The following is a 15,188-nucleotide window of genomic DNA, read 5'->3' as shown; positions in this document are numbered from 1 at the left end:
GTCCTGCGCGAGCTGGAGGGGAAAGGCCAGCCTGGTGTTTACGCTGCTCAAAGGCGAGTGTGTACAGCATCGTGCTGCAGCAGGAGATTGATTGGGGTGGTGGCGGTGGTGGGAGAGGGGGGGCAGGGGGATGGGAATGGAGGTGGAGGAAGGGGAGAGGGGGATGGGGATTATCAGGAGGGGAGTATACGGAAGGGTGAGCTGGGGGTTGAGATGGGTTATGAATGAATGGATATTTATGGTTATACCCCGGTTACGATTATGGATGAGTGGGTTATGATAGCTAGGGTGTGTGTGGTGCCTCGGTGGGAACAGACAGGCGCCGGAGGGACATTATTTCGCGGTGAGGATGGAGGTTTTGGCGAGCCTGTGAGAAAGCGATGGAAACCAACGATGCAAACATCGGTTGACGACCGAGTCGGCGAGAGGGAATTCGCCGCCGGAGGACACCAGCCCATCCCACACGCACACCCACCACACCACACCACACCACACCCAGGCAGGCCGCAAGCAGGGCCGGGATAGACATGTACACACCCCACACCGCGCTGTTTATACAAGATTCTACAGTGGAGTCTACGGCACCATCCCAGCCCGCTGATTAACCAGCCCGCCAGACGGACAAACAAACCAATAATACATGGATTGTGTTACAACGTGGCCCCGCCGTAGTACACCTTTCGCACGTCCACCATCTTCTTACCGCGGCCGATAGCCATCCTTTCCGGGTCGGGCTGGTTGCAGAGCGCCCAGTAGGCCGCCTTGACCGTGTTCATGGGGTTGCGCGAGCGCGGGATGTTGGCCGCGAGGTCCTGGATCCCGGCCGCGCGGCACATCTCGAAAATGCGGTGCGACACCCGGAGGCCGAATCCTACACAGCAATCGTCAGCATTGGTCGGTGTGGTAGTTCGTGACAAATACTGGGACACAAAAGAGACATACCTGGCGGGCGGGCGTTCATCTTGACGACGGTGCCCGACACCTTGGCCGTGACCGACCCGTAGATGGTCCGGTCCTCGTATCGCCGGATCGGCCGCATGTTGCGGATGGCCAGCAGGCGCGCCTTGAGCCCCGCAATACTCGGCTCGGTCGACTTGGCCTCGCCGATGCCGAGCCAGCCGTTGCCGTTGCCGACCACATACATGATGGATGCCTTCTGCACCTTGCCCAAACGCGTCTGGTTGGCCACGCGGCGCTGGACGAGCTGCTTGGAGTGGAGGTTGAGGATATCCTTGACCCTCAAACCCGTGCGCCGCTTGAGGTCCTGGTAGATACCGATGTCGTCCAGGCCGTGATCTTCCGGGTCGATGGCGTTCTTGTACATGCCCGCCACCCCGGGCACCTTGCTCGGCAGCGCGAGCGCGAGCGATGAGTTGGTCGTCCGGTTTTGTCCGTCATGCCCGACCGCTCCAGGATGTACTGCAGGATATCGGCGTCGGTCGGCCCGGACGTGTCTTCGGGGTTCGCTGCCTGCTTGCTCATCTCGCCCTCGAGGTAACTTTGGAAGGCCTTGTGCGCCGCCTCACGCACCTCGCCCGGCCACTGCCCCTCGGGCTTTTTTTTGAACTCGTCCGACACAAAATCCGCCGGCGTCTTAAGCTTTCCTGTCACGTCGCCCTCCTGGAACTTGTCGGCCCACTCGACCAGGTCCGCGGTAAACTCGTCCATGTTCATGAAGCGCGCCAGCGGGTCGGGCGCCTCCTGGTTCTTGGCCCGCTTGTCGATGATGGGCTGTGTCTCGGCGAAGTCGTCGATGTAGGGCATCGTGTAGGGGTCAACGCGGAGGCGGCCCTGCACAGTCAGGTCGCGCGGGTCTATGGCGGCCTCACCGGCCTCGAGGGCGGCGATCTGGGCGGGCGAGTATTTTGTCCGCAGGTGGTCGATCTCCTCTTGCGTGTACTTGGGGAACTGCTCCTTGGTGAACTGGTCGATCTGCTTCTCGTCCATCAGGCCCATATCGGCGGCGCGAACGTTGGCGAACCGCGGTTTCCGCCTTGCCGACAGCTGAGGTGAGCTGTGGAACTGGTGGGCGAACCCGAGCTGGTGGCATGTTGTCGTCGCCGGAGCAGCAGCGCATGAAGCGGCGCCCGACCCCGCGGCCAGGCGTCCGGAGAGGAGCCTCCTGGCGGCTGGACGCGCTACGCTCATCTCTCTCGGGACCAATTGACTCGGCCACACCCCGGTTACTGGTGGTTGGTGTTCGACAGGTTCCGGCGGTCACGTCTTGCACTTCTAACGGCGGGCACTTGAGGACTCGAGAGTGGGTTTCGATATGTTCAGATGGCCACCAATTTTTTTGGGCCCGAGCTTTCTGGTGCCAGTAGCCAGTGGGCCAGTGTAAATGCAGGTAATTTATGCCTAACTTTCGAGGCACCAACAGCCTTGCTTGGTGATGGGTTACGCTAGCTGCTCCACTTTTTGGGTTCTTTCTTTGAACCCTGCTGTCCATCACTTATCATCATGCAGAGAGCGAATAAAACGAAGGAAGACACTTTTGCCATTCTCCCCTCTCCGTGGATATTGGTCCTCGGGCTCGACGCGACGACGGCCTTTGGCGACGCGTTTGAGCCATCAACTCTCTTCGGACGAGGTTGAATCCCCAGCCAATCATTCCCAGCTTACCTAACCGACTCGTTCGACTTCTGGCGCAGGCCTGAAACTCATTCGAGGGTCAGGCCCCTTTCTTGGCCGTTTCTTGCCGCCGGTCAAGACCAATACGACCCCAGATCCCACCCGCATCCCAAGATCGCCCAGGCACTGGAAGACAGGGGGCTTGCACCTGGGGCTCAATTCGGCTTCATTGTGACGTCTCCAGTTTCATCCGGCCACGCCAAGCGGCCGCCTTTCCTCCCATTTCTTCTCTCTCTTTCCTGTTTTCCCAGTTCGGCTCTCTTTTGGTTCTTCGCCGGGACAAAGCTTTTAATAATATCCTTCCCTTCGTCCAAAATCACTTGCCACGGCGCAGGCGACCGCCCAAGTTGATCATCCGCTGGCGGCTACTCCATCTGCTGAATTATCGCAACGTACCTCGTCGGTCGCCACACACCAGCCTCCCACATAACCGAACAACCAACGACACGATGGGGCAATTTGACTGGTTTGGGAGCATCGGCGCAACACCGGAGGCCGTCGCTGTGCTCAACGACCAGCCCATCCTCTTCACCATCCTCCTCGTCGCCCTCATCGCCATCATCCTGCAGTGTGTGCTGATCTGGTACATCCACTTTGCCACATTAAAGCCCGAACAAAAGAAGAAGAAGGAAAAGAAGAAGCCGGCTCCAAAAAAGTGAGGGTTGCCCTCAAAGTCGGAAACAGCCAGAAAATAGTCTGGCATACTTTCTCAAACGGAGTGCTCCAAGGACAACACCAATTTGAGGCTAAGGGGCCGGTTTCCCGAGAGGACGAGATGCTGGGGCAACATAAGAAGGAATCCGAATTCCCCATCAAAGACTTTTTAAACCTCGAACTTTGGCGCGGGTATGCAGGCAGCCCAGCTTCCGAACACCACACCTGTGACGGGTTGGGAGGCTGTCGAAGGAATCCGCTGAAGGGGTCTTTTCAACTGAGGTTATCGACGATGGTCCCCTGTATTTTCTGGTCGGCTTGGGGCTTGGTCGAGGTCAATCCCGAGCCCAATATCCGAGCGGTGCATCTTCAGAGTACGGTGGTAGAAATGGTTGGTTTGCGGCATCGTCCGGGTGGATATGAACCCCGAAATCAGGGAGCCCGTCCTCATGGGGCATAATATATGCTTGGTTTGCACCTTGGCCCCAGTATCCTTTCCATTCTTCATCTTGCTGCTGGCCGTAGCCGTCAGAGTCGACGAGTTGCGGAACTGGTGGCCAGTCGATCTGATCATCCTCCGAATTTTCTCTCTCGATCGGGTAAACATTTCCTTGTCCGTCGGTGTAAAAGTAATCACCCTCGGAACTGTGCGTCCAATCATCTGGTGGTGAAACTCCCTCCGCAGGTATGTAGGACTCGTCCGCCTGCAAAACAGCGTCTATCCCGAGATGGGCTGCTTCAGGAAAGAATCCGGGGAAAGCAACGTACGGGTCGCAGTCTGGTTCTAGACTGTAACCTTCCATGGCGGCGAAAGTTCCACTGCCATCTTCATCGACGTAGGTCGTGGGGATTTCCAACTCTGGCCTTACGTATTCGAGTTGCCGCCGCACCTTCTTTGCTCTGTTTTCATCCCCTTGTTTGGCTGTGAAGGGTCGTTTAATCGGTTCTGGTTGGATCCGGGTTTGGCACAATAACCATAAGCGTTTCTCTATCTCGTCCGTAACCTCGTTTACCGAGTCAGCCAACATCTGGCCGTCGTTCCCTATTGTTGTCTGGCGAGTCAAATTGTCGACTTTATCCCGGAGACTTGCGGACCGGGCGTTCTTTAGACGGGCAATTCCAGCAGCAATGGACGGGATGACTTGTGCGTGGACAGACATGGTCTTTAGCGAGCGTCAGTGGTAATCATCGCTTTACCCGCTGGGTCTGGAGCCTCACCTGAAGATATTGAAGGTCCCAAACAGCTGGGGCAATCTCGGTCAAGGAGGGTGACGCCAGATTCTTGATGGTTCTCATCCCCGGACACGTCCCTCTGACACCGATCAGTTTCCGAAACGCAAAATCCAAGAGGCAGGCCATGTCTGTGATAGCCTCGGCAACTAGTGACTCAATGTCTTGTTGGTAATCTAGAAGCGGTGGTTCCAGCGACGATGCTAGACCCATGTTTCCGACCTCTTCTTCGGCCGCCACTGCTGCTTTTATCCTCCGCCGAGGGTCACTTCGGGGGGCGTAGGTGTGTTTCTGAGGTGCTGGTTCCGTATGTTGAGCATAGTTTAGGGATTCGGCTATTTGTAGGCTTGGGAGGTCGGTTTTGCTCTTGTTCCCCTTCTTTAATGACTTGAAGCTATAGTTGACTTCGCATTTCAAAGCCTGGAACTGAGCGGACGGAATGTTCGGAGGCGCTGTCATCTCGGATGACAGGTCGGGATGACGGAGGAAGTATGAAGCGTGGGCATGGCCCTGATTTGGCCGAGCATGGGAGACATGGTTTTCCCGAAGTTCAAGTCCTGTATGTTTCCAAACCTGGGACGTTAGGACAGAAAGCGCAACCAGTAACCCTCTTACGTACCGAACACTCGGGAGCAAAGTTGGCAATGGCAGTCATGATGCTTGGGTCGAGGCTTTTGGTGTCGGGTATCTCGTTGTTTATCAAAGTCAAAACCTCGATTCGGCAGGAGCCAGCCTTGGAGATCCAGATGTCTCCCGCCGAAGTAGCTTGGCATAGATCTTTCGCGGAAGCAGAGTCCGTCCACGAAGCGGGAAGAGCCACCGTGCATGAACTTGAAAGCGTAAGAGACAGGTTCGGCATCCTACCGGCAACCTTGATCTTCCCAAGGCCGACAGAGACAGCCAGCATTGCAACTCCAACTCAAGGCAAGTTGGAGGCTGACATTTGATGACGGTCAACGAAGGCCGCATGGCCAAAAGCTTGGGTGCGGATGGATGGTAGCATCAACGGCGTGAACATGAACTTGTCACTGGCTGTGCAAGTCCGAAATGACCTCCTACAATGTGCGGAAAATGTCACTCAGGTAGCACCTTCCACGTCCGGTCTACTGGCCTACTAGTGGGATTTCAGTTCGAACCAAAGGACAGCCAAATGTGAGGAAGGAGCCATCCACATTGTGAGTCGATCACCATCCATGCAGCTCGCAAACTTGAACTCCCATGACACCAACACCGTACTCCAACCGTGGGGATTTTCAACAAGCGCTCTCCGGCGTCTTCCACGATGAGCCATCATCATCGTGCCCACAACCCGCTTTCCACGTTAATCATGACATGAACAGCCACCAACAGATCGACCATCTCTGTTTCCCGTACCAATGGCATCAAAGAGCTATCTCACGGATAGGTTGCAGTCCACGGCCTCGATTCTTCCTAATCCTGAGCCCAATCACTCCCAATCCCACCCACCCCCCTCACAAAAAGCCTCACCTCCCGCCTCCACGGCAAACAAACAGCGCTCCCGACGCAGGGCAGCCCGCACACACATGGTCTCTGACTCACATACGACGGAGGAGCCAACAGAACAAGGTTTCCGGGCACAAGACCCATCTCAAGCCACATTTCACATGTCGACATGCGGTCACACGACAGCGAGCCCCTTCGGTCAAGTAAACAAACCCCACGTAGCCCGGGGGGTCTAGGCCGCTTGACCGAACAGGAAGGGGTGTGGTTGGGCATCCAAAGTGGCAAGAGGACAACACCATCAATTTCCCAATTCGTCTACCGAAGCGTCTTTTTTTTTTCTCTCTCCCTCCGTCTCGTCCGTCGAAGCTTGTCCCCGTCTTTTTGCCGCCACCACCGCCGCCGCCGCCGCTTGCCATGTGGGAAAAGATGCACAAGATCGCTGCCATCGACTTGTCTGTCTCACCCAGCCCACCCTCCATCCTGCCATCTCTCCCACGCCAGATGAGAATCCATGCATGTCAACACACGACGTATATACATGCATAGACAATCTACTACACCCACACCCACACCCACTCCAACACCACACCACCACCATCACCACCAACCATCCGCACCTCCCCCTCAAATCCAATCCCGTCCCACCTACCTAGATACTACGAAGCAGAGCGTTTCCGAAAGTCGATACAGATATCGCCGATCAGGTCCGGCCCGACAGCGGCAACCAGCTCAGCGATGCGCGACTTGAGGGAGCCGAACTGGCTGACGTGCTCCGTGTCCCAGATGACGAGGTGCGACGCGACGATGAAGGTGTCGGAGAAGTCGGAGCGCAGCACCAGGCCGTCCATGTCGACCTCCTCCATCTCGGCGAGCGTCGGGATCCCCGGCATGTTGCTGGCGAGGAGGAAGCCGTCTTCTTCTTCTTCTGCTTCTGCTTCCGCTTCTTCTGTTGCTGCCTGTTCTGCGGAGGAGGGGGAGGGGGAGGCTTCGTCAGCTTTTTGGGAGCCTTCGGTTGCGTTATGGTTTCCTGTGGCTACTGTATCTACTGCCTTGTCGATTCCGTTGGCGCCATTGACGCCGTGCTCCTTGGTATCAGCATGACCAACTGCCTGCTCCGTTCTCGAGAAACAGACATAATGCTCCTTGTCAAACTTGTCGAGGGCTTCCTTATCCAGGAGATACCATTGGAGATCTTCCGGGTCAAGGACATACTGCGGCTTGTACTCGATCTTGTACCTCATCTTGGCACAGTTGTGCACATAGTACCCCGGATACCACCAGCGATATCCCGCCTCCCGGGCCAGGGCAATCTCGCGCAGGGCGCCCAGCTTGCCGGGGTTCAGCCAGTGGATCGACTCGTGGTAGAGGAAGTAGACGGCGCTAACACAATCGGGCAGGAGGTCCAGGACGCCCACGGCGACCAGTTTCCCGTCGATACGGTAGCACTGGTGGAAGGACCCTAGCTTGCGTTCCTTGCCGTCCGGGCCGACCATGGACCCCCGGCTCAGTGGGGAGTTGCACAGGAAGCGCTTGAAGCCATGGCGCGAGACCTTGTCCTGGGGCTCGCGGTGGACGATGCGCTGGTAGTTCTCGAAGATTTCGTATTTCTCTTCGGTGAACGTATCCGGCTCTAGCGTGACGGTAAACGCATGGTCCGGCGACGGCGGGGACTTGAGGACCTCGGCCTCGGGTTCATGGATCCTCTCGACCAGGTCGAAGACGTTATGGCGTCTTCTTACCTCGGCACGGGATCGTGGATGCAGACGGGCCGCCTCCCTGGCGTACGTATCACCGATTATGTGGCGGTTGAAACGATTGACGGCCTGGCGCTGATCCTTGGTGGGCTTGAATTGGGTTGAGTCCAGCCGGAGAGTGTAGTGTGGACAGCACGAGTGCTTCTGCATTCGGTCGGTACAAGAGAGTGCCAGAGCGCCTCCAACATCGGTCGACCAGCTTCTGGTAGAAGGTTGGCGTCAGGGATGTTGCTATAGAATAGTAAGAATAACCTATGGACTGCAGTGTTAGACGTGACCCTGGTCATGGACGCGGGCTGTGGCAGGAGGTTGGTTTGTGAGAGAGCCACTCGTCCGAGGTGTGGTCGAGGAGTGGGGGGCAGATGGAAAAGGGGGTGCTCGGGTGAGTGAGGGAGCTGGGTGAGACATGTATGGGGGTGGACACTTTATCCCGGAGAATTTACAATGGTGCATGGGGGGTAAAAGCAGGTAGGTATGTTGCTCTCAAAAGGGGAACATTCACGTTTTGTGGACTGACCACTGCTAGTCCGGCGGCAATATCCGCACTCGGATGAATTGCTATAACCTATTGTTTTCGGAGTTACGGTTAGTAACAGGCGTAGCAGAAATTTTGACGGCGAACGACAAAAGTTGTAACGGGATGGTCTGCTATGTCTGGGTTCGAGCGTCGCGAAAGAGGGTCACCGTCCCGCTGGGGACACAACACACGTGATGAAACGGAAATGGAAGGAGGCCACATTTTTACCAAAACCTGATCTCCCCTTGTTGAACATGGGGGAGTGGTCGGGGAAATGTTGTGGCGGCGGCTGAAACTCTGACAGATGGAAAAGGAGACAGCGCTGGCTGAGCGTGGGATACACTGGAATTACTGTCACTTGAGCTGGATGCTGGCCCGTCACCCGTCAACACAGAACGGGGTTTGACATAACTCAGATCGGACTCGGGGGCAGAATGCGGGAGGAGATCGCGTGGCCGCCGGGGCAGACTGGCCAACGACAGCGCCCCATTGACGCACATGGCCCGAATGGTTGGGTGAGATGGCTTGGAAGGTCGGGACTCACCGATTGGAAAAAGGAACGAGTACCGCGCTGCAACCTCGCCAGGGGTCTGCATGTTTGTGCCTGCCGTTTCCATCCTGCACAGTGGCTTGTGGAACCAAGCGGGTAGGGCCAGCCCGAGCTTCTCCGGAGCCGGGCGAAATCTAGCGGGGCAGTCGGGCGAGGCGGCGGACGGGCGGGGCTACAGCCGCGGCGCCGGGGGTAGTCAAGCGGCTCGAGCTTGAAATATGTCTAGACCCGGGGTAGAGGTGGAAGATGCAGCTGCTGGTCTTCAGGGGTTGGATGGCCGGCCCGGGGAGGGGGGAAGGGGGGAGCGGGTGCCGGCCTCGATGAGGCTGCAGAAATGAGGTAGGTGGTGCCGCGTGGCGTGTATCTCGGGGTCTATGGTTGCCGTCCTGGAGGCTCCTCCGAGAATCGAGGAAGCCAGGCGATTGTGGCGAAGCGGTGAAACCTAGCGAAGTGAAGGCCTGGAAAGCACCTGGGCTGGCAGTCGGTGCCGAGCTGTTGTGTCGAGATCACCCGACCCAGACAACGAAAGTGTTTGTCCAATGCCCCGCGCGTGAGCTCCAAGTCAGCGTGGGGGAACGAGGCACAGGGAAGTTAGGAGGGATGCAGCATGACGGTGATTTCGAAGACAGCGTCAGCCATCGGGGGGGACTGGTGACGAGGACGGGCTGTGTGGGAACGCAACAGGCAACCGAAATACTTTCGGGCATGGACGGTTGGTGAAATCGAAAGGTAGATGAACAGCTCAGAGACTGACCCCCACTGTCCATACCGCATCGCCTTCGGAGGCGAGCGGGAGTCACTGCCCCGCATTCTTTGCAGCGCCTGTGCTGTGACTGGGGCATGACCCGGACCGTGACAAAACAATCCAGCGAATGGGGCCCACGGAGTATCAACCAACAGGGAAAAATAAACTGGTTTTGTGGGGGGAAATGTGCCTTGAGTCGAGCTAGTTCCATTTTTGATAATTTGGAGACTTTTGAAGCCTATGAAAGGTTCAAGTTTGACGGTTGGATGTCGTCAGCTGGTTCTCTTGACCTGCGAGCATGTGTCAGGATAGTGCGGGGCTCAGCAACTCGCCTGGCAGATAGGCGTCTGGAAGGTGCTAGCGAGAACGGCCTGGAAAGAACCAAAAAAGCCCAGCTGAAAGAAAAAAAATACCCGACATGCCATGGCCGACCGTTACCCGTTTCAGGTTTGAGTTTCCGCCGTCTGAGGTTCGGGAGGTTTCGGAAGCGATCCGGGGAATCTCCTGTGTACGCAGCACTTAACGTAAGTTTCAATAGGTGGTAAGCCTGTAAAGCAGACCTACCTACCTACCTGGAGCATTGAGGTGGGCTGAGAGTCCTGGCCGGACCGCCCCCCGTTCGAAGAACCCTTCACGGCGCCGCTGTTGACGTTCGTGCATTTTAACCCAAGACTTCTGGCACGGTCTCATCCCACGCAAACATGCAAGGTAACCTCCCGTACCTGCACCGCAGAATAGAAACTGCACTTTGTTGATGAACGGCCAATTGGCCATCCCGAACCTCTTTCCCAACCCGCTTTCTCTTTGTCTTCGACCCCAACAACGGTCATGGCGACTGCCAATCCGGGACACCTCACATCGCCTGGACCCAGCGTCGGTAGCGGAACACGGAACCCCCGACAGGCCACCCCTGTCCCGGTCACCGATCTGAGGGTACGTACCCCACGCATCACCCATGCGGCTGCTCCACCGAGCGTTTTCACTCTCTCCTGCCGTTCGGGATTGGTAAAATTTTTAGAGCTCTCTTGTTGGAGCTTGCCTCCTTTTCGCAACCTGTGCTTTTCCCTTTCCGTCCCTCCCATCCATCTTGTCCCTGCCCACGCTTCCAGGTTGTCCGTCATGACCACCACCATCTCGCCGCCCGTCATGTGTGGGGTACATTCATGTACACACTGGAGCAATCTCCAGCCAGAAGCAACCCCCCTGACTTGCCGTTCCAGATGCGTGCAACAGGTCAGCCTGCAGGGAGCTGCTTGCTAGCCTCCTTTTGCCTCGATGGCCCGGCCGGAACAGAGACTTCGTTCGGATTTTGTCATGTACCTTGCATTGTACCTAGAGTATAAAGACCAACTCCAATTTCCCCGGGAACCTGGAAACTGCCCCTCCTTCCCGAGCTGGGGGTCCCAACAGCCTGCCCGCCCAGCAGCGCTCCCTGATCTTGAAATTTCTAGGAACATACCATCCCGTCTGTCTCATCAGTTGTTGAGGCAAGTGCAAAAGACTGCCTTGCCTACCACCACATACCGAGGTGCCTCGCCCCGTCAGCTCCTTCTCGCCGCCTCAATCGGCCTTCCACTCTTATGGTCTACGACTGTAGCACTCTGCACGTCCGTCTCTTGAAAAGTCTGTCAAGGATTTCAGCGTGTGTTGCCTGCCCAGACGTGTTCCAACATTCGTGGGTTGCCGGTTGCCAAGCGCGTGCGCGTAGACCATCGAGAAAGTTTGTTTCAACGCCAACTCCGCAAAACCGCAAAACCACGACATCCTCGTCCAAATTTACGAACCCTGTCACTTGGCCGACCTCGCTGACCGATTCCAAAACACCTCGATCGAAATTGGGCTTCCGCTCGCTTTTGCGCTGTTCCCAGCCGACCACCAGCATCCTTCCTGCATCGGAACAGCCCGTTGCACGAGACCTTTGCGCCGCGACAAGCCATCGGCCTCGTTCACTCGTTCATACCCCACAGACAACCTCGCTCTTCATAAATCAGGGCTGCCGTCCGTGCGATACCTCCACGGAACCCGTGCAGCGACATTTTCACAATTTGGCACGGATCCTGAGTCACCAACCCATATATCCCCGCCTCAATCCCTCACCGGTGAATCAAGGCGACAGCAAACCCTTGTCTCCCGGAAACTCACCGCCTAACCCCAACCCGATATTTGAGCGATGACCATGCAGTCTTTGTTTTGTTAAGGACAGGTCGCATTCACGCCGCTCTACAACTGTCACCCGCGACCGCGGTGCTGTCTAAACCCTTCCGAATCCACATTCAACACCATCTCACCAACCCTCCTCGGAGTGTCTCTCTCGGATCCTTCAAAAAGCTCGGCAGCAGGTTGGTGGATATATTGGGGAACATGGCGGCAAACGGGAATAACCGCCCTATGGAGTCACGGACTGGGAGGAATAATCAGAGTGAGTTGCCCCTCAACACAGAGCAGACAACCAAACCCCAGTAAGACGATGAGCTGGGGGGTGGGGGTATTGGGATGCAGGCCAATCTTTGCGCCAGTGCTTTCCTCGGACCCCCTTTTTCCCTTTCTCTGCCTTTGCAACCCCGAACCTCGCAGGTCAAACACTGACTTGACCCGTCTTCTCCCTCCGCAACAGGATACAACACGGAAGGCGAGCGCTTGGTTGCCGGCATGGTGCCTCTGACGCAGGACAAGACGTACGTGATGTTGATCCAGTCGGGGCGGCGGAAGGGCTGGGTGCTGCCCAAGGGCGGCTGGAGACGGACGAGGAGTGCCACGAGGCCGCGTGCGCGCGAGGCCTGCGAGGAGCCCGGCATCTTCGTACAAATTGATTACGACTTGGGCGACATCCGCGAGACGGTCCCGCGCAAGAAGGCTTCGTTATTGTCCTCCTCTTCGTCCTCCAAAGGTTCCAGCAAGGATTCGTCCAAGGAGGGTAAGGACTCCAAGGAGAAGCCCCGCACGCTCTATCGATTTTACGAAGCCACCGTCACTAGCGAGGAAGCCGATTGGCCCGAGCGGGAGAAGCGCACACGCCAGTGGTTTACTTTCGCCGAGGCCAGCGAGCTGCTCAAGGACCGGCCGGAGCTGCATACCGCGCTGGAGCGCTCGACCATGAAGAGGTAGTCTCGGGGCGCGCCATGTCGAGAGACGGGCTAGTCCTCCCGGACTTGCTTTACCCCTCGGATTTCTGTTCCCGCTGTGAAGCGTACGAGGGCCCTCTACCTATGAAAAGTAGGTGGATCTTGGCAAGGGGAGAAATATTTGGTCGCTTTCTCTCCACCGCCGGAAAGATGCCGCTTGCTACACTGGGGCTCCGAAGCACGGAATCTGGCGGGTTCTTTGGGCATTTTTTATCGCTCAAGGATCATTCTCGACGTGGCACTGTTTCTTTCCCGACTCACGCGGAGTCGGCTTCTTCTTAGTCTCTTTTTAGCATTTTTTTTTAGTTTCGGCGGCTTTGTCTTTGTTTTATTCGCACTTGCACATCTTCGGGGAGAAGGAGTATATAGGGTTCTCCTTGGTCTCAGCGCGGGTGACAGCACCGAACTTTCCTTACTTCCTTGATGGACCTATCATGGCGGGCATGCTCCATTTGGTGAGCTCTGCTCCACAAGAACGAGGGATTTTGGTCATCCCTCCAGGGAATTGGCTGCGGCAAATATGCATCTGTCTCCCGGAGTTTGCGAGGGTGGGCCGTGATAGATTTGTTTTGCGTTTTTGTTTCCCCTCCCCTTCCTCCGTCTCCTTTGGACCTACGATACACATGGGTTAGGTATTCATGGGCGGGTCTTGTCTTCTTCTTTTTTTTCTTTTTTTTTTGGGATCCCGGTGCTTGACGAGAGACATCACCGCAATCGCGCGGGGGGTTGGGCGGCACTCTTGGTCTGGTCGATTTGCATTGTCTCGGGTGGGTTAGGTTTGCGCTGCTTTTAGAGTGGAAAGGTGGGGGCAAGAGCATATCAACGCCATCAAGCAAAGTAACAGTAATGCAGTTCTCCTCTTGTTCCGATGAAGGCCCCCCGAGAGCCTGGGCATAACCGGCATGGCTCAAACACGGGCCAGGATACTAACCTGGTGGTTTGTTACATATCGCCGGAGCTGGGAAATCCAAGTTCTGTCGGATCCCGGCGAAGCGTTCTTCCCCAGATAAGGTTTGGAGCTAATGGAGTTGTTGTAGAGACAGGCCCTCTGGCGAAGGCATTAAAGCTGGGCAGTTTGTTGTTGTGTGACAGAGCCAGAAAGTAAGCCGCATCGGAACTCAAGCACCGGTTTTTGAATAGATGGTACAAAAAGGGTGGTGTGAGGATCCAAGGTATATACATAGAACTACCCGTAGGAGGACACCGCAGCGAGGCAGACATTGCGTACAATTCATTTCACAGCTAATAAAATTGGGGCAAAAGACCTCTCACAGTTTGTTGGTCCATATCGAAGAAGCAACCTGGAGGCAGCCTCCGTTCAGTCAAAAACCACCATCTGGCACCATCACTGCAAAGATAAGCCACCGGAAACGGTACCCGGTCACGTCATTATGGCCTTATCACACTGCATCACCCTCCGGTCTCGTGATAGGCATGCGGTTGCCATAATTCTGTGGCGTAAAGAGTAGCTCCCTACACCAACTTCCTATGGTGGCCTTCGGAGGAAAGTCCGGCTGGGGTACTAGTCTCTCCTGGCTGTTGAATTATATATGCAGTGGTGAACTTTAGGCGAGAATGATCCCACAAGAGGTAGGGGATAGTAATTACCTATCATAAGGGTGGGGATGTTAGCTAGACACACTTGATATGAATGACAACCACAGGCACCTATCAGGCACTACTAGTAGTCACTGATATGCTCACTACGGGGACCTGGTAAACGATTTACTCTCAACAATACTCCCACGGCAACAACTGCGATTGTAGAGAAGTGGGCAATATGGCCATCAAGCGGCAGAGGGCCATCCAAAGCCCAATATAAACCCAGCAACACCAGGTCCACACACATCCCCCAAGCACCACCCACCCCTTTCAAAGCCCATTCCGCAGCTTCTGCAGCTGGCTGATCAGCCCATACGCGCCGTAGCCCTTAGCCTCGGCCGCTTGCCCAGCACCACTAACACCAGCCGCACCACCACCACTACCACCGCCCACCTCCACCTGCGGCTTCGCACCAGCCCTACTCCGCCCAGCCAGCTCCACCTCCCGCAGCAACTCCCTATGCCGATCCTCCACCATCTTCGCAAGCGACTCAATAAACCGCGCGCGGCCCTTCTCCTCGGCCGTCCCCTTCCACACAGCAGCCAGATCCTTAAGCTGCTCGATCCGCCGCGCAGCAGCCTCAATCCCCGCAATCAAGGAACCCCACCACCCTCACCCTCACCACCCTCACCCTCCTTGCCCCCCTTACCCTCCAACAACCCCGCAATCTCGTCCCTCAACCCGCGCAGCACCTGCTGCCCCTTTTCCTCGGTGGAGTGGTTGGCGCCGCCGGCGTCGGGCGCCGAGACGGAGAGGAAGGACGAGCTGACTGAAGACTTCGGAGGGCGGGAAGACGAATTCCATGGCCTCACCGAAGGTCTTGATTACGGCGTCGAGGCGAGACCGGACGAGGGTGAGGGTGCGGAGCTGTGTGATGTAGGCGGGTTCGTCGGGTGGTGGTGCTGGGGTGGTGGTGGTG

The 15,188-nt window shown here is 56.6% G+C and overlaps 6 protein-coding genes across 6 annotated transcripts in view; 2 read left to right on the top strand and 4 right to left on the bottom strand.

Moving 5' to 3' along the window:
- The window catches only part of CHGG_07880 (uncharacterized protein), a gene marked incomplete at both ends in the record, with an annotated part of 8,599 nt that extends 8,508 nt beyond the window's left edge, over positions 1 to 91 (top strand). The window contains one exon of the mRNA XM_001225535.1: positions 68 to 91. Within this exon, the coding sequence (XP_001225536.1) occupies positions 68 to 91 (24 nt within the window). The remainder of the gene's footprint in view (positions 1 to 67) is intronic.
- Positions 92 to 650: 559 nt separating this feature from the next.
- On the bottom strand, positions 651 to 2,148 carry CHGG_07879 (uncharacterized protein; the record flags this gene model as incomplete). Its single annotated transcript, XM_001225534.1, has 3 exons — positions 651 to 871; positions 943 to 1,296; positions 1,500 to 2,148. 3 exons carry the CDS (start codon positions 2,146 to 2,148, stop codon positions 651 to 653), a joined length of 1,224 nt encoding a protein of 407 aa, XP_001225535.1.
- A 1,472-nt stretch (positions 2,149 to 3,620) lies between these two features.
- Positions 3,621 to 4,644, bottom strand: CHGG_07878 (uncharacterized protein; the record flags this gene model as incomplete). Its single annotated transcript, XM_001225533.1, has 2 exons — positions 3,621 to 4,448; positions 4,504 to 4,644. 2 exons carry the CDS (start codon positions 4,642 to 4,644, stop codon positions 3,621 to 3,623), a joined length of 969 nt encoding a protein of 322 aa, XP_001225534.1.
- A 1,991-nt stretch (positions 4,645 to 6,635) lies between these two features.
- CHGG_07877 (uncharacterized protein) lies at positions 6,636 to 7,883 on the bottom strand (the record flags this gene model as incomplete). The annotated part of the gene is made up of 1 exon (XM_001225532.1): positions 6,636 to 7,883. The coding sequence occupies one exon, from the start codon at positions 7,881 to 7,883 to the stop codon at positions 6,636 to 6,638; it is 1,248 nt and encodes a 415-aa protein (XP_001225533.1).
- Positions 7,884 to 11,906: 4,023 nt separating this feature from the next.
- On the top strand, positions 11,907 to 12,650 carry CHGG_07876 (uncharacterized protein; the record flags this gene model as incomplete). Its single annotated transcript, XM_001225531.1, has 2 exons — positions 11,907 to 11,964; positions 12,160 to 12,650. The coding sequence occupies 2 exons, from the start codon at positions 11,907 to 11,909 to the stop codon at positions 12,648 to 12,650; spliced, it is 549 nt and encodes a 182-aa protein (XP_001225532.1).
- A 1,889-nt stretch (positions 12,651 to 14,539) lies between these two features.
- Positions 14,540 to 15,188, bottom strand: part of CHGG_07875 (uncharacterized protein) — a gene marked incomplete at both ends in the record, with an annotated part of 1,359 nt that continues 710 nt past the window's right edge. The window contains 2 exons of the mRNA XM_001225530.1: positions 14,540 to 14,824; positions 14,930 to 15,136. Coding sequence (XP_001225531.1) covers positions 14,540 to 14,824; positions 14,930 to 15,136 — 492 coding nt within the window. The remainder of the gene's footprint in view (positions 14,825 to 14,929; positions 15,137 to 15,188) is intronic.

The sequence above is a fragment of the Chaetomium globosum genome, genomic scaffold, assembly GCF_000143365.1.
Source record: "Chaetomium globosum CBS 148.51 scaffold_5 genomic scaffold, whole genome shotgun sequence".
NCBI lineage: Eukaryota > Fungi > Ascomycota > Sordariomycetes > Sordariales > Chaetomiaceae > Chaetomium > Chaetomium globosum.
This window is presented reverse-complemented; position numbering and strand designations above follow the sequence as displayed.